The following is a 24,281-nucleotide window of genomic DNA, read 5'->3' as shown; positions in this document are numbered from 1 at the left end:
ATTCTTGAAATTATGTTTGTCACAGGAACTTCCAGTTTTTGTTACCTTAATCTGTCTTGCGTTAGGAATAAAGCAATTAAATTGTTTGTGGAAGTTTAATTATGTGTGGAAATTCGGTAACTTCTTCTGTAAGAGTCCTTAAAAGCAAAAGAGAGAAGGAGGACTAAAATGATATCGGTATAGGAATACAAGTTTTTTAAGAATCAGATCTTAAAAACTGGAGGCAAAACTGAAGTGATTTCGAAACAGATGATGCTACTCTACTGGTATAAAACTGACTAACCCATTGAACTATTAATTATACTCATTGGTCTGCTGATAAATTCAGTTTGTAGTCATTTAGTGATGTCGTTGGCTGGCGCCTACAAAATTTTCTAAATTAGCTTTGTGATAACTGGCCATATTATTGGCTCAGGCGTTTCAAATGTTAGGAATTCACAATAGATATTTATGGGGCTTCCTGCCCTCACTATAAAATTCAGAATTTGTCACCACTCCTGTATTATTTACTTAACTAGGTCATGCAATATATTAAGATATGAAAATAAACAAATAGTACCTACCCTCACCAGGCGCTTGCATTTTAATTAAGCATATTTTACTAGGTACTTAATGTAAATGTAAGTTTGGAAAGGTACATAAGTCTAAACACCCTCGGTATGTTGTAAGGAGTTAAGGAATAGAATTAGAATACGTCATATTGTTTAAAGTGTATCTACTATACTAAGCCTATCTATTGACTACGACTATCTATTGGATCTTCGCCAAAGCATAACGATAAACAATAAATACCTTGAAAATACCGGAATCATCGATTCTACTGGCGCTAATGTTATAACAATAAAATGAGCTTTAGCCATAAGCAACAGAATATTACAGTTAGAAAGAAAGAAAATAGCTTTCGATATGATGGACCTTCAAAAAAGTCCGGTGGAAGTTGTGTGCGAATAAAATTGTAGTCTGGTGACATTCATTTCATTTACTGATATATTTTCGTAACAATTAGAGGAAGGTGATAAATAGAACGAACGTTTTAGGTTCACAATGAAAAAAAAAACAAGTAACAAGTATTTAGAAGTGTGAATCGAAAATGTCTTGGTCCAAAGACCTCCATACCTACACGATCCATCTGTAGGTAGGTACCTATTCCACTCTCCCCTGAGACTCTCCCCTATACTAAATTGAATTGGGAAGCGCGCTGCCTGCGTTTGTTTATATATAATGTATAGGTATATATTATTCAGTAATATTATTGTTTGTCTAGTTTTTATGAACTTCTAAGCTTTAATTTATTTTAATTTATTATTTTACTGTTGTACATATCGGCCCTATTAATTTTAAATTAGTTTTTTAAATTTTGTGACCTCTGCTTGGCGATCAAAGGATTAAAGTAAGATGCACAAAATGTCCATTTCCATGTTTGGGCATTTTTACATATCAATGAACCGTGACTCAGATACATTTTACGCTAAAATTCCTAGGATGCACCGTATTGCAGAGGAAAACGTAAACAATACGTAGCGGAAAGTCGATATAAGCAAGGTGCGCACGAGTCCCGCGCATTTCTTCACGCGTGCGCTCGGGGACAACATGACGGCCTTTATTGTGAGTTTGATTTTGTTTATTTTTATTTAGGTTAAAAATATTAACAAAAAGTTTTATTATTTGGTAGTTATAATTCGTAGTGAATGAGGAAAAAAACATAATTTTAACTATTTATACTACTCTATTTTTTATCGTAATTCTTTTTCTACACAAGACACTAAACTTGTTCATTGAAATAGTGAACCGTATTAGTACCATAATGAGGTTGATTTATGTTTCATTATTTTTTTACGACGATGACGATATAACCCATCATTATTTGAGCAAGACTTTTGTTAAAACTATAGGAACCAAATACTTAGGTACTCTTCATTCCATAATATTTGAACCATAGTAACCCATCATTAATTAAATCGGAAACCTGATTAAATAATGATGATAAGAGGCCGGCGAGCGGTCGATGAAGTCTATCAAATTTTGATTAAGAGGTACTTGGAGGTACATTATATCGCTCGAAGGGCGACCAATAAACGTATGACTAGCAAACATTAATATCTGTATTTTAATATTATACACATTATACAATTTATTTATTTATTGTATTTACACAATTCATTTTTTTACTGCGGCATCGGCATACTGTTGATAATTTTAACAAACGTTTGCGTTTATGTATCAAAGGTAAAGGAGAATAGAAAGGAGGAGTAGTAGTAGTAACGCCGTCCTCGAAACGTCGGAGGTAAATTTAAAATTTATTTTACGCGATTAATTCCCGTCGTTGTGAAATGTGAATAATAATGAGTATAAATCGTGACAGTTTAAATCAGTGTAAAGGAGAATATGATTTTAGTTAAAAAAATATAACATTTATGTATTATAGAATTTATGTATTTTACTGAAGTATTGTTTATCTGTTAAAGAATAAAAATAATTAAAATGCTTTCTATGCATCTCGCTCGTACTCGCATATTAGTGCAAGCGAGATGTATCGAAAGTAAGTTACGCACACACTAGCGAACACACACATTATTTGACCGTTTCGACAAACAAAAGATTTTATATCCATTATTTAGAATTTATTTATTTCATGTGCTTTCAACTTTAATGATCAAGTCAATCTAATATTTATAAAAACATCAGAATTATTTGCAAAGCGTTTTACGCAAAACAAAAAACCAAATAGGTAAGCATACAAGTAACACCTGAAAACCATACGTAACTTTCATGTCTATACTAAACTAGATATAATTTGATCAGCTTGTGCTTTTCAACAGCAAAATTATGTGTTATCAATATGTTATTGGACGTGGCAACCACCAGTTTTAAGTAAATATGCATGCACCAATGGTTATGAATTGCAGCCATATAGGAATATTAATAGAAAGGACATTTATTTGACAAGTTAAGGCCCTTATTCATAAAACCTAGCAAACCTAATACCTTTTGTAATAAAACACAATTGTTAAAATGTCGGAAAAGGACAAACGAATACCATAAGTTTGTTAGACTTGACAGTCGTTTCTGAATAACACCATTAGTATAACTTGCTATCGAGTTTAAAGTATAAACCTGTCTCAACAATTTGTGTAGAGTCATTTAAAATATCATAACCTGGAATTATTTATATTATGAATAGAATATGATAGTGTAAAAGTATGTATTTAGTATAGAATTCAAATTCAGCATTAAATCCCCAAGTTCTTAAAAAGTAGTATATTTCATCGTTCATTCCATTTTGACATGCTTAATTCAGTACTATTATTATTTTGCGTAAAGTTAAACGAGTTTTATTTTCTTAACCTATAATCCGAGTAGATCCGCATAACCCAAAGAATTGGCCTAACGAAAACAATTCCAACCCAAAGAAGAAGTTATAGGCACCATTGAGTTTAGTCAGGTTTTCTCACAATAAAATAGCTACATAAGAAATTTTAAATATCAAATTGTCGTACATTCACTTTATTATACACAACACAGGTTTACAAAAATAAATTACAGTAGTATTAAGTATTGGTAACTATTGGGACGAGCTGGAGTTCGATACCCACAATGTCGGATTTGGAAGTCCTTACTAGGCCACCAGTGCTCAGCTGCATTGCCTAAGGGACGTAATGAGTAATGACAAGTATACTATCGAAATAAGTCGAATCCAGGTCGTATGCACGAACGCAGCGGCGCGCGTCCCTCGGCTCTCTGCACCGTAATTATGGGACAAATTGCAGGCGGTTTGGAAATAAAGGGATTTCGATGCCACATGTTAAAATGCGCGTGACAACTTGTGCAATGTGACTGCAATGGTCTAAGACGCCGTTGGATATTCGTGATTATTTTGTCATTTTTGTTTATTCTTTCATAGGTACTTTATATACTTACGTACCTACCTTTACTTATTTTTTCTCCCCAGGCATTGTGATTGTGACCATTTGGCAATATATGGACCGCGGATAGAGGCTACATTTAGCAACTGTCTTGATTGTGTCGTTCCAGAGCACTGTGTGTTTACTCTACGTTATTACTCTCGACAATCCGAGAAAAATTTGGTTCTACAAAATACATAGGTGACCGCGTATTTTCTTATTTACTGTAACCGTCTTAACTGATCAGTTTAAATTAGAGTTGTGCCGTTCCCGGTAACATTCCCCATTTCGTATGGGGAAATTTCTCGCTCGGTAACATTCCCCATACAAGATGGGGAATGTTACCGGGAACGGCACAACTCTAGTTTAAATTAGTTTAAACTGCAATCATTAAAGGTAGAAAGGAAACGTCAGTGCCATGACGGTTAAGTCCTTTGCGTCAGTTAACGATATCATGATCTGGTTCCCACATAGTCCCACATGGAATACTGCTCTCATCTATGGGCAGGGGCACCCCAATACCAGCTGCTCCCTCTGGACCGCATCCAACGAAGAGCGACTCGAATTGTCGACTGCCAGCGTATTTCGGAACGGCTTGACTCCTTGGCGCTGCGTAGAGATGTGGCCTCGCTCTGCATTTTCTATCGCGTGTATAACGGGGAGTGCTCCGAGGAATTGTTCGGATTAATCCCTGCCGCTTCTTTTCGCCATCGCCCTACGCGACAACATTACCATCCTCACCACCTAGATGGTTGGCAGTCCTCAACTGTGCGTTTCTCTAGAAACTTCCTGCCTCGCACAGCTAACCTGTGGAATGAACTGTCGCCTGCGGTATTTCCGGACCGATATGACCTTCAAACCTTCAAGAAAAGAGCGTACTCCCATCTTAAAGGCCGGCAACGCACTTACAACCCCTCTGGTATTGCGGGTGTCCATGGGCGGGGCGGTAATCGCTTACCATCAGGTGATCCGTCTGCTCGTTTGCCTCCTATTTCATAAAAAAAGTCTAGACAATCGCAACTTAGGTGCGATAAATTTGTACGTACCTAAGTGGCTAGAGCTTACTCCTAATGGAGATCAGCAAACCGCCCAAAAAAGGGCTGAGTCTATCTATCTATGAATCTAATCTAATTCTATTGAATGATTATTTGTTTTGTTTTGTTTATGCATATTTACAAACTGTCATTCTCGTCGTCGATTTTAATACGTTGTTGTATTGTATTGTATTGTAGTTCGGGCGATTTTCCGCAACTCGACGACTGGCGCCTATTTTGTGTGACATGGGGGTGGGCTAGTCCTGCCAGCCCAACTCCTCGAGGAAACCTATCAAACCTTTGATGTTAAGTAGGACTTCAGGGAGGTCTCTCGGGGATCCGAGATGTTTTGCCCTGTATGGGGCCACTCCGCTGCACTCCAGCACCACGTGAGAGGCTGTTTCTTCTGTCTCCATGCATCCTCTGCATAGGGGACTGTCTGTGACACCTGTTATAAAAAGATGTTTGTTAAATAGTCCATGACCTGTTATGACACTGGTTACCATGCTCAGTCGGGTCCTTCCTAATTGAAGGAGCACCCTTGTGAGCTTTCCGTTGATGCCAGGCATGGCTTGTTTGGCCTGGTTTGGCATCCAGTCTGGTTTAGCCAATGTTCTGTGTGGTTTCCCTGTACGTGCCAGCAGCATTGAGCGTACCTTGCTAAACGGTATCGGGAGGATCGGTTCTGGGCCAATAATACGTTGTTAACAACAAGATATTCATGCTACCCTTTAATTGGTAGTGGTGTTGTGTTGAAACACTTCACTGCTTAACATTTTCGCCGTTCATCTCGTTTTCAATCATAGCTACCTATACATAGATAATTGTTTTCAGCAATGTTTCCTCGATTTAGCACGTTCCTTGGGTTTATACTAATCCAACTCTTCGGCATCTTAGTGCAAAGGCTGATGAATGTTTAAAACATGACCATATAAAATACATTAAGTACAAGTACTTACATTCCAAATATGTACAGCGTAAGTCATGATTCTCCGAAAACATAAATCTCAAAGGTTTATGTATCAATACATATAGTAATAAATCCAAGTTTGGTCAATCCAAGATACGCGGACGTAAATACAATGTTTGTGAATTCGAAAACTAATCGTACTTGTTTTTTGTTTATATTGGAAACAAAGATAGATATAACTACGTAATAGATGGATACAGTCTAAGGAAAAAACGTGCCTCGAAAAACACGAAAATTTCAGATCAGATGTCGACCTTTGGCCTACTCTCGTATAGAGGGCGTTGACGGTTTCGTTTGTTATTTAAGAATTTTAACGCATATCAGTGAAAGAACATGGGTCAAAATAATAAAAATGATTAATGCAAATAAAAAAAAACATTTATCCATATTTAAATACATTTTATCGTATTTTTATAAATCTTCATTTTTAGTTTTAAAGTGTGTCGATAGATGGCAGTGAATTTACTGTGGTTACAAAATTTACTATGACAGTACCGCTCTATAATATTATATCCTCTTTGATTAGAAAGTTACCCGCCCCGGCTTCGCACGGGTAGAAAATAACCTTAACAAGTTACACGCCTTAACCTTCCTCAAGAATTGCTTCTACCTATATTGATAGGTGAAAACCGCATAAACCCGTTTAGTAGTTTTTAGGCCGTTCCCTGAGGCAGAAGACGAAAAATCTCCTTACAGAATCATATTTTTCTAAAAGACGTTGATATTCGTAGACGTGGGAAAAATATATGTAGTTCTTGATTATATTATCTCAGTTTCCGATACACGAATTAACGCACATAGTGGATAGACCACCGGCATTAGAGGTTAGAAAAAACTTTTCTGAGGTTACTACAAACGCAATATCTATCACTCCCAGAACATTTTTAATTCATACTAGACGTCTGCATAGCTATGGTCGGACCAAGCTAACTCTGCATAGCATTTGCAATGACAAATGCAGTGTCGCAGTGTGGCAATGGCATCATTAATATCAGACATCTATGAAAAATATGCTGTTTATAATGACACTCCCTCACTTTAGCCTGTTATAAACTTCACCTGATTTTTCAACACGCCACATTTTGTGCCATGCTATTGGTCATCACTTTTATCATATCGCCTGACCTTATGCAAGACATTTAAACGATTTTTGCCCTTAAGGTGGTTCACCGGGAATGTCCCCGATTGTACATACTGCTGAGTGTAAATTTACTAACACTAATGCTGTCGCATCCCTAAAATGACTCATTATAACCAATATCGTTGAGTCCACTTGAGAAATTGTCAAGGTCTTTGCCAGTCAGTTTTTTTGTCCGTCTGTCACTGCGGGTTCGTCGGCCGCGCAGAAAACATTTGCATGCAAACAGCTCTGTTTTCGGACCACGTGCTTACCGTTGTTCACGAATTATTATGTATTTAGATGACTATCTGTGGAGTTATGCGATTTAAAGTTAAATCGGACTTGAACAAATAAAGGGGCCCACTGATAATCAGTCCGCCGGACGATATCAGCCTGTCAGTTGTTCGAAACTGTTAACTTTTTGTTCTAACTGACAGGCTGATACCGTCAACCTATCAGTTGTTCGGAACTGTTAACTTTTTGTTCTAACTGACAGGCTGATATCATCCGTCGGACTCATAATCAGTGGGCCCCTCAAAAGTAACAGTAATATCACAGAGCTAGGCAACGTTTACTTACAAGTGTTAACCGGGAAACTTATTAGAAACATGAAATAATACCAGTTACATTTCAACGATAATTTGTCAAAACTATTTATTAAAGTATTTAGGCCTAGCAACGTCATTTACTATGTAGTTCTAGAAATGATATGGATTAGATATGTCAGTGTTAATAATGACGTTTTTGTTTGAAGAAACGTCATTTTTGACAATGACATCTAATCCATATGGTTTCTAGAACTAGTAAATGACGTATCTTATTGTTCAAATTGGACTGCACCATTTTAAATTCAACACTTAAATTTAAAGGAGGAAAAGACATACAAAGGTTAACAAAGTTTGGATTGCGACTACAGCAGCATTAGTGAGCGTTACCTACGAAGCGTTGACGCGGGCAATGTCACTGTAATTTCCTTGAATGACTGCGTTCCTGTCATTGCCCTCTATTACTGTCGCGATTTCAATGTTCAATCCGTCACTCATTTCATCAAGGAGATAAAAAAACATTCAGTGGGGTTGGCCGGTCGAAGTTTTTTACAGATGGTGCCAGCATAGCTTGCCCTGTCAATTTCTAGAATTGTGTCAAATTCTTGTTTTTTTTTTTGGAATATTATGGCCTGGATGCCAGTCCGTTAAGCCAAATCTCATAGAACAAATCTAGAGAAAGGGGTAAGCTATGATGTCGCCATCTATGCAAACCTTTGACAGTTGCCAACCCCATTACCTATTGTCCAATCAATTAATTTATTGTTAATCATTGCCCGCGTCAACGCTCCAGCAGTAACGCTGCAACAGCAAGCACTGTTTTATGTACCTATAGATAAAGATTTGATGAATAATCTCCGACATCACAGGATAATCATTAAAACAAGAGACAGGCTTGTAAGCAAGCAAGCGAATCCTTTAGATAATGTTCGTAATTAATGTAATTTGATAACGACGGAAGGAAGCTAGCGGGGATTGTTCTCGTATTAGTATGTAGAGGTCGTAGGGCCTTCACCCACATCGGCACACCATAGTTAAAGGTCGTGTGCGTGTGACATCACTGCTCCGTTCAACGGGAGAGTGTCTTGAATACAATGCAATACAATATAATTACAATACAATTTAGTAGACGTGGTATGGTCAAGTTAATCAATAATCACTACTAATCGCTTCTTAAACTTATATGTGAAAGTAACCCTGTCTGGTTGTCTTGTTACTTCTTAACCCTTACCCACTGAACCAGTTTAGATTAGGTTTAAATTTATTAGATTTAATTTGAAGGACACAGAATAGTTTTTATTAGGAATAAATCTTTCTACGTAGAAAAAGTCGCGTGCAGGTGCTAGTGTTAAGAAAAAGCGTTCCCTTGTCTGTTATAGAGGTTGATTATAGACAAATTAATCAGTCATGTCAGCGAGCAAATTTAAAATTTATAAGTGTTTATTGTCAATACACCTGTACAATTTTATTGAAAAAAAACCGGTCAAGTGCGAGTCGGACTCGCGCACCGAGGGTTCCGTAGTTTTTAGTATTTGTTGTTATAGCGGCAACAGAAATACATCGTCTGTGAAATTTTCAACTGTCTAGTTATCACGATTCATGAGATACAGCCTGGTGACAGACAGACGGACAGATGGACAGACGTACAGATGGACAGACGGCCAGACGGACAGACGGACAGCGGAGTCTTAGTAATAGGGTCCCGTTTTTACCCTTTGGGTACGGAACCCTAAAAAACACCCCGGCAGCAATAAACATCTAATGGAACATTTTAATAGATGTATGGAGGTAGCATCTAGTTAGCAACTGATGAATCGGTCTTCACTTGGCATTCATTGAATAAGAAACCATCATAGGCGCCTCTTAGACGAATATATTAGTTTTTCTCGTTTTATTTAACAGTATTATGTAAGATCTTATCAGTTTCCTTCAGTAAACCAGCTTGTGTGTGAGCTTTGATTACGCCAAGTTATTACAGAGCACCAGTTCAAGTAATACTAGGACTAAACCCACAGTCAAGACAAAACGGTTTATAAATAAGGTAACTGGGTAATTCAACAAGCTAAGGTATGACGTGCTCAGATAGCTTTAATTACCATAGTTTACCCTAGTCCGCGTCTCAAAGAATACATTAATAGGTATTAATGCTAATTTATTTTATTTATGGCTGTGTGATGATCACTTCCGGATGCTTTAGATTACGCATTAAAAGGGCAGAAAAAAAGATAATCACGACTGTTGACTGAACGTATTTTGATATGGATGTAAGATAGAGTGACTTGTGGCGCCTATGTGTTCATGCATTCAGAGAAATAAGTGACCCTCCTGCATAGAAGTTTGTGTGCAAAGGTGCTAAGCGAATAGTATTGCTGACTGTACATAAGCGGGCGAGGTGATCTAATTGTGTGTGCAGGTTGCACACAATCTTATTCTTTTACGTGTATATGTGTATTTCTTATATGTGTATGTTTATTTACTGTAATTGTGTGTGTAAATGTAGGCTTCATAACGTTTTTGCAACACCTACTTTTTCGATTAATTTCTCTGTTTCCGCTACCCAAAGAATAGCGACGACATATTCTATCGTCTAGGGATATATATAACTATACCTCCGCCGCACCGCCGCACTTCTACCTACAATTATTTCACTAAACTTTATCCAATAATATAACTATATCACTAAACTAAAGACGTATTATAGTTATATTCCTAGTAAGATAGTAATGAATCGCTGTCGCATAACTATGTTACGACATATAGTTATATCCCTAGGGTTATAACTATATAACGGATTTCTCTATCGTACTGCGACATATGCTTATATACCTTAACAGCATTATTGTATAATAAAATAATTAATGTAGCGCGAAAAAATGGAAAATGTTGTCTGTGAAACTTCAACTTGACTAGGTATTACTTATACTTATATGAAATAGTCTCACAATAGAAACAGAACATTGGCTGAGGGCGGGATTCATCTTAAACAATCAAGGAAATGATTCATATTAAATAATTGCTTCTGTTTGTTTGAAATATTATCGAAATATTATATATTGTCAAGAGTGCATAGACATGAAATAAAACTATGAAAACGGATTATATCGCGTATATTGAATTTATAATACATCCCGACGTTTCGAACCCTTTACAGCGTTTGTACAACCACCCTTAAAGTTTATAGTCTATGATTGTTCATTATTTTAGTATGTGGGTATTTTTGCACTTTGTAATTTTTCCTCAGTCACCCGTTGACCACGAACGCTGTAAAGGGTTCGAAACGTCGGGATGTATTATAAATTCAATATACGCGATATAATCCGTTTTCATAGTTTTATTTCAGTAACTATCGCGGTAACCGAAGACAATATTAGTGCATAGATATCTTTTAGGTAGGCATACTCCATCCTAGACTGCAGCGACACTTACCATCAGGTAAAAGTGAGGCGTGTTGTGCTTACTCTTTTTCAATTTGAAATTGATAAAATTGTGAGTTTTTTATGCTAAGTATCCTTATAATGAACACGCGGGTATGTAAACAATAAAATGTGAAGTTTTTCTTTAGTTCCTGTTTCATAACACTCGCATAAATTGCGTGTAACTGCCCAATCATGTTCACGCATTCATTATGTATAGCAGGTCTAATTTATACTTAATAGCTGCAACATAATAGGTAGTAGCCGAATCAGGAAAAAACTTTAATGCTACTTTCTGTAAATTTTATGTAAACATTACAAAGAATAAACACAACTAAACACAGCAGTAAAATTTGAACAGTAGGGCGCATAAACGTAAAAAGAAGTTAGGTACCTACCTATGGGTAAAACAACTTTTTATTGTCACTCTTTGCTAGTTACCTTCTGATGGATCACTATTTAAAAACTGATTTTAAGGCATTTAAATTCAATGAACACGCTTTAGTGGTAATTTTATAAATTACCACCCTTATGCCATAATTACCAGGCTTGTGCCATTTCCGTATAGGGTCACCAATCGTGTTTGAAGAAATTAGTACTTATATGTACAATTTCTTCTAACAACTACAATACTTTTGTCCCCTGGCTGACGGAACAGAGTAACAAGAAATAGTTAATCCATCCCTATACAATTTTACATAGAGTGACACCCTTTTACTTTTAACTACACTTTCACTATTCCCTGATCTTGGCATCTGGCAGCTGTTCATCTGTGGATGCTACAGTAGTATTTGTTTTAATGCTGTCTGTAGATATATAATATGGAATCCTTCCAAAAACGGCATCGATTGACATTGCGCCATAAAACATGACTTAGCGAATATTACGATCAAGTCTAATCATTTGGCCTTTCTAATAAAACCGAGAATTGGTCCCCGACGTCCATTGTAATTCAAACACACGGCTCACCTTGCTCTTCGGAGGTCGGGCACCGGAAAACTGTGCCTCGAAAGTTGCGAATCTTCATAGAAAATCACAGACATATATCTAACTGTCTAACTAAATCACTCAAACTTGTGTGACAATTGGAGTGCTTCACGGTGAAAATTCATACGGCCTGCACGAGTCCAACTCCAACTTGTATTAATATGTCCTTTGATAAAAAGTTCTGGTTTATTTTTCCCATTTCTTAGTCAAAATATTAAAATTGGAGTGCACATAAAAACGTATAAATTGCTAAACACGTCGCTACTTTTTACAATCATCAAAACACCGCAGTCAAAACACGTTAAGTCACTGTTTGAATGTATTTACATTCATATAAGTAAACTGTGGTACATACACACTATACATAGTCCTATTAGATATATGTCTGTAGAAAATCATAAAATTTACTATGTGTGATGCACACAACGTCGCATATTTGAAATTGATCTTGGAAATGAGGTTTAGATGAAGTTAAAGTGCCGTCTACCGCCACAGAATGCTAATCGGGTAATCTTAATGAACGTGAGATCCATATTCGTTGTCATCATGTTGTCATGATCAAGTTACTAAAATAGACGAAAACAACAGGTTTGTGTCTTGGCAAGCAAAGTCGGCTAACTACTTTTTTATTTATTGAAAAAAAAAAAAAAAAAACATTCAATAATTGAGACTTTGAAAAAAAAATAAGGCTAAGAAATAACCACGTTGCTTTCTGTATGATATAGGTACTAGATTTTCCATTAGAAAACATTTGATTCTTCTATTAAATAATATATTTCACTAACTAGGACTGAAGTACCTATTGGCATTGTTCTTTTGCTGCGATAATGTAGTTTAATCACAATGAATTAAGATGAAGAAGATATGATATTAAACTGCTATTATAGTATTTATTGCGAGACTTCCGATGATGGATTTGCTTCCTACTTGTAGGATTGTTTCTCTATTTTAGTTTTTTCTAACATTCATTCATATCCAATAGAACTAAAATAGTATTTAAAAACAAAACACTAAAATAACTGAACTATAATCCTAATGCCGTAATGTATATACTTAGTAATACATTTGTGGTAGAGTGCGTTAATTGGGTTGGAATTAGTGGTACTAATTTAAATAATGCATTCGTTCGTGCATTCATAATAAAATATATTTATTTTATTTTATACCACGTCGGTGGCAATCAATCATACGGCCCGCCTGATGGTAAGCAGCTACCGTAGCTTATGGACGCCTGCAACACTAGATATTACACGCGCGTTGCCGACCCTTTAAAAACCTGTACACTCCTTTTTTGAAGAACCCCATACTGTAGCCCCTCGGGAAAACCTCGGCAACGTGCTCATTCCACAGCCGAAGCGTCCGCAGGAGTAAATTCCTCTTAAACCTCTTAAATCTTAACATTTTCCTGTTTTTGGGCCAGGATAGTGGTACCCCTCCTCCGACCACAAACCTATTTTGATTACTTGAATACTACAGGGTACATATTTAACAGATTAATGGCAGCAAATAGCCCAATAAAAGTGATTTGTAAAAAAAATATTTTCTAATTCGTGCCCTGGTCAGGTCAGGATCCATGACACCGAGAATGCCGGTGGTAATAATAACACAATATAATAAACGCTGCCTCTGCGTGTGTCTCATGACACGGGCAAGGGCAGCATCCGCTCGGTGTACCCCTTACATTTAATTAAAGTGTCAAAATGGCATCTACGTGTTGGCTTCGGCTCCGCGAACGCCTTCCAAAGGTCCGGAACACCATTGTTCCGTGATGGAAAAGACAAACAAAATATAACACCGGCTTAGAAAAGTTATAGGTATCTAATAATAATAATAATAATTGTAATTATTTTTTACATTTTCTAGACCCAGTTACACCAGACCTCATTATTATGGTGTACTTAACATCTAAATGTGGACTGACAATTATACGGTGTATTTTCCAGTGCATCACTGCAACTTTGCTCGCGGCTGTCTCAGCAGCGCCCCCCGGCCAGCCAAGATTCTACCAAGGGCCTGGGAATCCCAACTTTCAGCCCGGGTAAGTTATATAATATAATGCAACCTAATTCTGATGAAGTCTCATAGTGAAGCTACTCTATATATTATATATAATCCATTGTAAGAAAAAAAACGGCGCTGGGTTGTAATGCTTGTTTAAAGAAGAAGAAAGAAAAGTGAAGAAAAGAGCATATAAAAAAAGAAGAGTACGTATGGGCTGCAATATTTAAAAAGAATTTTACCTTGTATGTGACTGGTTTATTTTCCAAATATTTATACGAATAAGATAGGTAGTTAAAATCACAACTATGACACTTGACTTGACCATACAATTTAACTGAAATCAAGTGACATTATATTTAGAAGTAAATTTTAAAATCCTTCATAGACAAATAAGGCTGATGGTGTAGAAAACCAAAGAGTCTACAATACATATAATGCAGACTAAGTCAGACAAGCCAGATAAATGACAAAATAGACAGCCGTTTTAAAACGTTTGTTAGGTTTGTTAGGTACAATTTTAATTCGGAGATGAATGTCGGAACTACAAAGGTGTCATTTAGATACAATCAGCAGTTTTGTGATGGAAACCTGCTGCGACAATGCCGAGAATTAGTTTGATGTACCAACTGATATTATATAAACTGCCGTTACTAAATAAAATAAAAATAGCCCAGAAAAAAGTGAACAATAAAATCAAAAGTTGCGTACTAAAAACCACCCAACTATAATTGTATATGAGTCGCTTAAATTCAAACTCGGTAAATCCATCTGTCAGAGTATACGATTTTGTTATTAAGAAAAGGTAATAGGGTAGAGAGGGCTGAGAGCGTCGAATGGATTTACCCGAGTTTGAAGTTAAGCGACAGATACTACAATTCAATACTGCAACTAGAGCCCACAAGTTAAGCGTAATTATATATCAAAAACAATGTTGTTTTCAGTTTTTTGTAAGTTTTCTTCTCCCATTTATTTTATCTCAGAACTGCGTCATTCAATCCAAATAGTAATTTTACACCTAATACCTAAACAAACATAGAGTTAGACCAAGAAGAGTCTGCAACGATTTTGATAGCATACGCAGTGCAAGCGTTAATAATTTCATAGAAGTTTGACGTTTTAAATAACACTTGCACCAAACTTGCAATGCAATCACTGCATGTGCTATCAAAATCGTTGCAGACTTATCTTGGTCTAACTCTGTTCGAGTTAGTTTTGGTTAGTATATGTGCACTTTTCAACCAAAAGGGTACTTATTGTCGCTTGTCAGTAAGGCGCTATTTCCATAATAGCTTCAATTAGAAATCAACCTTATCAACAAGCGACAATGTGGTACCTTTTGGTTGAAAAGTGCACATATACTAACCAAAACTAACTCGAACAGAGTTAGACCAAGATAAGTCTATATCGTTGGGAGAGTTTGTTGGTTCTTTTTACAGTACGTGGGTCAAAAATATTTTCGTTGTCTTGTTTTTTGTCCCCAAATGTGACGGAGTGGAGCTTTTTGTATTAGGTGAAATTTAGTTTTGAATTTTTTTCAAAAAAAAATTCTTAACAGAATTATAATCTACGGCTAGAAATGAAATACACTCGACTTTTTTATTTATTCTATAAAAGACAAAAATAGAAGCGTGACAGAGGGGAAGACAAAGAAAATAATTTTGACTCAGGCACCTATTTAAATGGCAAATCTGGATGCTATTATAGATAATATTGAATACTTTAAAATGTGTTATTCTTTTTAGTCTGGAGCAGTCGTATTACTTGGACAACGCGGAAGTGGCGAACTACTACAACCAGGCGCAACAGAAGCTAGGTAACAATGACAGCACAATACAAATTGTTGTTTTTACTTAGGAACATAATTTTGGAACAATAGCAGTAAATAGGCGACAACCGGATGCCTAATGAAATAATATATTAATATAATTTGACAGTTGCTTCCATCACAAGGCCACCTAATAAAAAAATACGTACTTACGTAGGTATCTGAACTATGAACAATTTATGCGACCTATTTTTAGAACTTAACATTTGGTAAGTTGCATAACTTAAATATGTAAAATTTTGTATGAAAAAAACACATCTCGTTGAAATATCCCATCTTACTCACAAATGACTATTTGTGTAAGTAGTAGTAGTAGTTATTGTACAAAACAAAAATTGATAACATGAAATTCATAAATAAGTATAGTATTTTTCAAACTGGATAGGTAGAGTGGCAAGTGTCATCTCCATAACTTTTAATCTAAAAACGCCAAACCTCGAAAAATTACACCTGCCAGCGTACCCATCGAGTTTGAAAAATACTATAATCATGAGTTAACGTTAGGTATCTGGAGTCGTAGTTTATTACTTTCAAATAATGGTGAGTTGATACCCCATATTATCTATGGTGTTAAGTAGGTAGTATATACTAATATAATTCCAGGCCAAGTGAATGCGAACGCGCCGGCTCGGCTGGAGAGCCTCGAGCCTGACAGCGAAGTGGAACTGGTTCCAGGAGTGCAGCAGCCGCAGCAGCCGCCTCAGCAGGTCAGTATCAGCCTAAATAGTTACTAACTATAGGATCCTATAGAACGTCTGTCACCTTCGACGGTTGACAGTGCAATAGTTTGTAGCAAAGAGTAAAGTAAGTTTGTAGCACGCATGGAGACTATATACCGTCCATAGTAGCACGGCTTAGCCAAATGACAACTGTCATCCTATTATGCTTTTTGATTAGCGTTTGTCTAAAGGGATCCATTACCAGTCCGCCGGATAATATCAGCCTGTCAGTTGGAACAAAAATTTGACCGTTCCGAACAACTGAGAGGCCGGTATCGTCTGGCGGACTGGTAATGGGTAACACTCTTACATCAGTTCTAGGAAAAGATTTTCAGTAACAAATAAATTGTATTTATTCTAAAAACAAATTTTACACGATAAGATTTCTATATTTTATACTTACCTAAATAAGTAGGTAGGTATAATAACCTTAGTATCGAAAATATTTTAAAAAAACTTAAACAATATTGGAACTTTTTGGTAACATGTAAACTAATTAAATAATTTTCATAAATCAGATACGAAAGGTGTAACAAAAGTAAAAATATCCAACGCCTGCGTCAGGAAAGAAGCAAGCAAACATTAGCTTATGTTAACAGTGGGATTTTATTTTCAGAACCCAGTATCTCCCAACTTGCCGGGCTTGGTGCCTGGACAGCGTGTGTTCATTGTGCATATGCCAGTCCCTGGATACAGGTAAATAAACAGGAACAGTAGTGTGTACATCAGTTTTACTTTTTTGAAGATTAATTTATTGTATTAGACGTGTTCGTCTCTTATGGCAGAATTGTTGCAAAAGTGACCAGCTTTCAGCTGTAAATAATAGTTCCTCATCTCTCCGGTGGCGCTAAGTATTAGGCTCTGAGACCAAAGAGTATTGTAATATATAGGTGAAATGGGGGAGGGGCAGCAAATAACCCGACCAAATTACGTAGGTTGTTTCTGGTATGTTGTCAGGAATGTTAAAACGTGTTTTTAATTTTTAATACGCATTGCGTATGTTCTGTCCCTCACGGTCGCACGGGTGCACATCTATATAAAATACTAGGTGTATGGTCTAGGTACTTCAGTGTATGGTGGCGCCGCCTATTTACTGTTTTTTATTACGGTCACTTTTTGATATATTAGGATTCATTTCCTTTCCTCTACCTTCCATAATACAATCATTGAATCTTTGGTTTAAGTAAAAGTCACACGAGCGAACAGTAAACTTTAATGTATATTTACAATGCGATATAGTAATTATACAAGAATAATTCAAAATATCTAGTTTTTTTTGTAGGTAAGTATGTATTTTTGTACTGTACCTACTGTACTGTAAGAATTTAAAATCCAATTTTGTTTCTACGATTCCGTTTTCTCTCACATCAGCAATCCGTACCCCAGTCATCATTCGCTTGCCCTTGTCCCATTCACTTGGGGTCGGCGCAGCATGTCTTTTTCTTGCATACATCTCTGTCACCCGTCATCTCATCATTCACTTGCGTTAGTTTCATATCATCTTTCACACAGTCCATCCACCTTTTCCTCGACCGTACCCCAGTGTTTTCATTTAATAGCGTGACGTGACGTACTCATTTTGTATGGGATTTTGAGTTTCTAAAACGTCCCGCTTGGCGCGCTGTTCAAAATCCCATACAAAAATAGGCATAACGCAAACGCTAACGCTTGTCACGATATCGAATGAAATTTACACTAGGTTCATTATGCAGTTGTCAATGCGCACGACTAAATTAACATGATGTCGATAGGTATGGTACGTCTTATATATACTCATTGTTTTTAATTTATTCTAGGCCTGGCACTGTTGGAGGGTACCAGCCCCTATACATTGTAGCTGCAGCACCTCAAGGGGGCAACGCTGGAGCATATGCAGCAAATGGTAAGGAGAATACTTTGTATTTACGACAGAATCCATTAAAAATAAAAACTGCCACCTCTATGCTAATGCCTTAACCAGAACAATGGCTAAGTAAAGTTGTTGTAAAATGTGTTTTATCTCAAAAACATTGCGTGAAAAGTCTGTCAGAAATGTCAAGCCATATCTACGTTAAAAAAATATATATTTCAAAAGAATTGAAAAAACAAACCATAGTGAACCAGTGATCAAAAATTATCTAATATTTTTTTAAGCTTCACTTTGGTGTAGCTACGTCTTCCTAAATATACAAAAATACCTATACATAATTATATGAACTCTATAAAGTTTTACGAAATTCATGTCTATCTGTCTCTACAGGATACCAAAATGCCATCCTACTCGACCCCTCCGGGCAAGCAGTGCTGTCTCCAGTGAACGGGTACTACAGACCTGGCTTGGGGCCTCAGCAGGCCAACCCTGGATTACTTCTGGGAGCGCCTCTTGGCTTGCAGCGACCTTTCGACTTGGCGTATCAAGATCCTAACCTAGCATACCAGTAAGTATTTACCTATAAGAGTAATATATCCCTCATTGCGATATTTTCGCTGGTTTCTTAACATCAACTGAAATTATTACATCCAGTAAACTTACTGTCATTAGCTAGATTATTATATTGTTATATATATTATTGATGATTTCTTTTTTTCTTGCTGTTGTTGTCTGTACATGTTCGTACTTGTGTTGTGATCGTCACAAATAAATATAGTTTATCTTTATCTTTTAATTGAGATATAGCTAAAATTACTTACTTAACAACTTTTGTTTCGTTATATAAATGGTCCGGGCCAAACTTAGCTAGGGTTTAATTTGCTAATTTAAAGGACTTCGGTGTGTGGATGCATTGTTTAAGTTGTTTGTGAGTACTAATAGATGAATAATATTTATGTGTGAATTTTCAGACAAGTTGGACCTCAAGGACCGGGACCAGAGGGTCAGCAGATTCGCTTAGCTCCCGTTCCATTCCGTCAACCTGCAGCAGTCGGTAACGCTGCTCCAAATGCAAATCGTAAGTAGAAAATTATTAGGATACACTTTAAGACATTAAGAGCGTTTTCACATTGTCCGATCCGATATCGGATCCTACATCCGCGTAGTCAGGCTGCGGGGGCACGCCCGGGCGCCGTCTTTAGCGGTCACACACAATACAACAAGACAAGCATTTATGCCTACACATACGCACACAAACAAGTATTATCGGTCCGCCAACTGACGGGGGACTTTCCGATATCGGATGTCGGAAGGCGCCTATGAAAAGAGCTGCAGGAGAGTGCCATTGGCATTAAGTCCGCCTTTTTTGGGTTATTTATAGTCTTTTAGTAATAATGGTTTATTAAATGCATAAATAAATACAGAGAAACACATATATCTTGCATTTTACCTCCTTCCGACATTTGATATCGGATCGGACAAAGTTAAACGCTCTTACACATATCTACTTAGCCTAACATTAAAAGACGCATCTACACTACATTCTGCATAAGTATGAGGATCTGTAGAAAAGCCACAATAGCCACCATAATTACCCACTCCACGCTCCGAACACAGCGTTCCGCTTCCTTAGGTCGAAAATGAACCAACCTCGTTCTCTTAAGGATGACTCACGCTAGAACGGTCCGGGTCTGGGCTCAGGCTTCCGATACTTCGTTATCTATGCGTAATCGGTGATCACGTGATGCTTTCTATAGAAAACCGAAGTGTCAGACGCCCCGGCCCGAACCAGAACCTTCTATTTCTAGCGTGAGTCATGCTTTATTCTAGGTTGGTTGCCTTTAACTGTATATTCATATTTTTGTCATTGCTCTATTAGTCAATCATCATCATCATCATCATCACTGCTGGACATAGGCCACTCCTATTGCACGCCATTAAGCACGATTTGCGGCAACTCTAATACAGCTCTTGCCAGCCTCCTTGCGAAGGTCATCGCTCCATCTAGTTAGAGGGCGTCCTACGCTACGTTTGCCGATACTCGGTCTCCACTCGAGAACTCGTCTACCCCAACGGTTATCGGTTCTACGGCTAATATGACCGGCCCACTGCCACTTTAGCTTGCTAATCCGGTGGGCTATGCGACGACTTTAGTTCTCTGACGGATGACTTCATTACGAATACGATCCCTCAGAGAAACTCCGAGCATAGCCCTTTCCATAGCTCGCTGAGCGACTGAATTTATGGACCAGTCCAGTGGTTAGTTAATCTAGTTACGTTTATTTGTTATGGACATAACTCCTCCTCATTTTAATATTCCGCGTGTCCTCAGAATCATCAGCACCGTCAGAGCAGAAGCGCGTTGGCCAATCACCGGAGAGCAACGAACTGAAGGAAGAAACGAGGCGAAACGCGAGACCAGCGCCGACCCAAGCCTCGCGCAAACCTTAGACTGCTAGCAAAATATCTGCACAGTAGATGTAGTGTGTTAACTCCTTTGCCAATGTTGTAAGTCGAAATCTTGTTTAAAGTACTCTACACGCTAGCCGATCCTGAAGTTTAAATATTTAATGTGACTTTCCCATCCACAAACTTAAAATCAATATAAATACCAATGTTATATTAAATGATTGAAGAATAAGGTGATTCAACGTGAGTTGTTGATGACATTTTAGAAATTTGACAAAAACTGCTGAAGCGGAAAACCTAGAAATCGACGTCTATTTTTGAAAACTAATATTGAAACTTTTAAAGTCAAAGTTAATATTTAGGGAAAATGACATTAAACGAATTTTATCTACGTATACATATTGATGAAGTGTAGATGAAATTTAGACAATGTGATAATTATAGTAGTAAATATGTGAAGATTCTGTGATTTGGTCTGCCAATATTTTACTAACCAAACACAAGTTTAGAACGAAAAAGACTCCGCCCATTTCGACATTATAAAATGTATAAAATAGCATCAAATCAAAATAATTCGGCTGACTATTTTTCACTTCAATTGGATTGATTTTTTGAAGCGAAGAAGATACATCAAAGTGTAACTGAATAATTCCTATGCATTTTATTGCAAATCACTTAATTTAATAAGTAATTGAACAAACTGGGTCATCTTTTTGTAATATTATTCAGAAATCGAGGTAATAAAAAGCTTTTAAACAGAGATCATCTTTGATAGAATCGTCGATTATGATAGGATAATTAATATATTATCTTGTACCTGATTGAACTTATTGTAGAGCATTGAACAAAATAAAAAAAATATTAATTCATAAATTGAATTTGTTTTATTTCTTTCCGCCATTTCTAGAAACTAATGTTGCATTTCTAATGTCCAAAATGATTTTGACACCAATTATGTTGGATATTATGTTGGTGTGGGATGCTACCTGCGTAGACACATTGGCACCGTCCCACCTCCAACGGACTAATGTAAAAGCGGGCGGAGCGGCGGAAAGCGCCGAAATTTTAAAACGCAATAAATATAAGAGCCTCGGTAGAGAGTATCATTTCGTTCCATTTGGAGTTGAAACTCTAGGTCCATGGGGTCCCAGCACGCATAAGTTGTTTGCAGAAATCGCGAAGCGTCTGGTTGACGTAACTGGTGACCGAAGAGCTGGCGGCTTTCTCGCACAACGTATCAGCATTGCGATACAGCGGGGAAATGCCGCCAGCATCCTTGGTACAATGCCTCAAGGGCCTATTTTAGATTTAAGCTAGTTATTAATTTCGTTTACGTAGTACCACTGTATATATCTTGTATGTAAATAAATGACATAATATTTGACAGATACATATTTTATTTTATTTTTTTGGGGTTAAAAAAAATTTTTAGATTTCTTATCTATAAATAATATGCTGTATTCCAAATTAGATAGTTTTTTTTATAAATTCATATTTATATTATTATTTACACTTAATATTTAGTAAGATTACAAAATGAACTCATGTTTATCATAATTGGAGAAATCAGAAAAATAATTATTGGTTAAGGATAATTTTTCTCGTTCCCTTTGTAAAGTCATTGAAACGTTTCTCAGGAGCACCTACTTTTTCTCAAGGCTAGTTGGTGGAACCAGTTCGATATGGAGCGATAGCGCACCCAGCCCTAACGATTCAAGACCGAGACTAGGCAGACTAGTCTTACCGGCTTAGTAAGCTTTCTAGTGCACTCTAATTAACTCTAATCGAATTTTGTCGCACGCATGAAAACTTGGAAAATGGGGTTCAATTAAGTTTTAATGATCGTTACTAATGCTGAGCGTTGTACAGGAAATAAGAAACAAGGTAATGTATTAAAGGTTTCTTTATGCGGAGAAATAAATTTAGCGGAGCACGAATCTTCTATATTTTAAATAAATATATTATTGTAGATTAAACGGACATAAGACTTTAAAAATAAAGCAACATTCGTAAACAATATATTAATCAAAAGCATCGGCTTTATCAGTAAGTACCTAATGCGTAGAAAATAGCTGCGCAATCGCAATGTTCAAAAATCGAATAAAATAAACGTCCTTGTTCGAACTTAGTAGTTATATTCTCTTTGGTCCTTATGTTCGACAATTTTCTGTCTCCAGTCCTCCCCTCTATTGTTAGGAATTCGGGTTTTAAATGGCAAGTATTGAGACAGGTGAAACACTGATTTACATTTGGGATTTTTTTGTTGTCCAATTACAGAAGTAAGCGTCTTAACATTTTATTTATAGGCTTTTACAATAATAAATAAATTTAGCAGTTAGATGGCGCCTTCTCCATTTTCACAAGAAATGAAAATATTGTCACTGTATTAATATAATATTAAATCTTAGATACAATATTAAGGTCAAATCAAATCTAACTTATGACTTCAACACACACTATTTAAGCGAGACGAGGCAGCTGATCCATCTTTTAGCTACCGTTACAATTCACAGCCTAGCTACTAACGGGTCTCTTCCTGCCACCCAACCCGATAAACCATAATGCAACCAACATACACATACACCAACCAGAAATATCATAAACCTAAACTCCATATACATAAAGACGAAGATGTATAACACTAACAGTAACAGTGCAGCACTTCTGGCAGATGACCAAGCGTAGTTAAACCTTCTAGTTTATTATCCTGGCTACATATAGCACATGAAATTATGGTCAGAAAAAACTAATGACGAATAAACTATTAGCTCATTTTAATGAGCTGATTGACTCGAACTTACGTAAACTCTTACAGATTTAATTTCCTAAATTTCTGTGAGTTCATAAACGAGTATACAGTTTTTTCAAATCAATAAACCAACTCACTGACAGATGCAATCGAAATGGAAGCGAATCCTACAAACCGCATTTTGTTTATTTTCTTTGACCTGCATCCGATGATATCAAGGCCATGCATCATTAGAGCTTCGCTACGCGTTTCCATTCAGATGATTAATGTCTATAATAGAAATAAATATAAAGCTAATGTGCAATACTTTGCACAAAAACTCATTGTAGCTCTTAACAACAACAATATAATTTTAACGCCTTCAAAGTAAGGTATAACGGTAGCAATTCTGAAGAACACCTCTAGATTACAATCTTTACAGTTTTTTGTAAGTGCTGTAATAGTAAAGCTATAATCCAATCCAACTTGAGCTCTCAAACAAAAAGCCAATGAGCCGAAGAAAAAAACAACAGAATTGCAGAATCGTAAAGAAAATCCCGTTCTAAATTGGCCGTCGGATAATGATGACTCACTCAAATTAAGATGGGAGCTTTCCAAACGAAAGGTGTTGAGAAGTCAGGCTAGCTGCAATTATCCCGGGCCGTAACTCGAGGCAATTATGATCTTTTTGCCGGAGACCCGTTATCTTAGCTTAGATGCGGGGCAAAAACGCAGTCCGCGCAGTGTGGGAGCTCTCGCGGTAGCAGGCGCACGCCGTA

General features: G+C 36.8%; 2 protein-coding genes across 2 annotated transcripts in view; both read left to right on the top strand.

The window, feature by feature from the left end:
• Positions 1–24,281, top strand: part of LOC134742853 (uncharacterized) — a 273,946-nt gene that overhangs the window by 196,254 nt on the left and 53,411 nt on the right. The window lies entirely within an intron of this gene.
• On the top strand, positions 1,480–22,164 carry LOC134743210 (uncharacterized). Its single transcript, XM_063676591.1, has 9 exons — positions 1,480–1,605; positions 13,915–14,009; positions 15,715–15,785; positions 16,401–16,504; positions 17,133–17,212; positions 18,313–18,398; positions 18,756–18,933; positions 19,337–19,443; positions 20,698–22,164. Exons 1-9 carry the CDS (start codon positions 1,591–1,593, stop codon positions 20,814–20,816), a joined length of 855 nt encoding a protein of 284 aa, XP_063532661.1. The 5' UTR covers positions 1,480–1,590; the 3' UTR covers positions 20,817–22,164.

This window comes from Cydia strobilella, chromosome 7 (assembly GCF_947568885.1).
Source record: "Cydia strobilella chromosome 7, ilCydStro3.1, whole genome shotgun sequence".
In the NCBI taxonomy this organism is placed as follows: Eukaryota; Metazoa; Arthropoda; class Insecta; order Lepidoptera; family Tortricidae; genus Cydia; species Cydia strobilella.
The sequence above is the reverse complement of the archived record's forward strand: the minus strand, read 5'-3'. Positions and strand labels throughout refer to the sequence as shown.

Bases quoted from the DNA above. Each gene is read 5' to 3' on its own strand.
- LOC134743210 (XM_063676591.1), top strand. The intron at 14,010-15,714 runs GTAAGTTATATA...TATTCTTTTTAG, and splicing joins AATCCCAACTTTCAGCCCGG to TCTGGAGCAGTCGTATTACT. The intron at 15,786-16,400 runs GTAACAATGACA...ATATAATTCCAG, and splicing joins CCAGGCGCAACAGAAGCTAG to GCCAAGTGAATGCGAACGCG.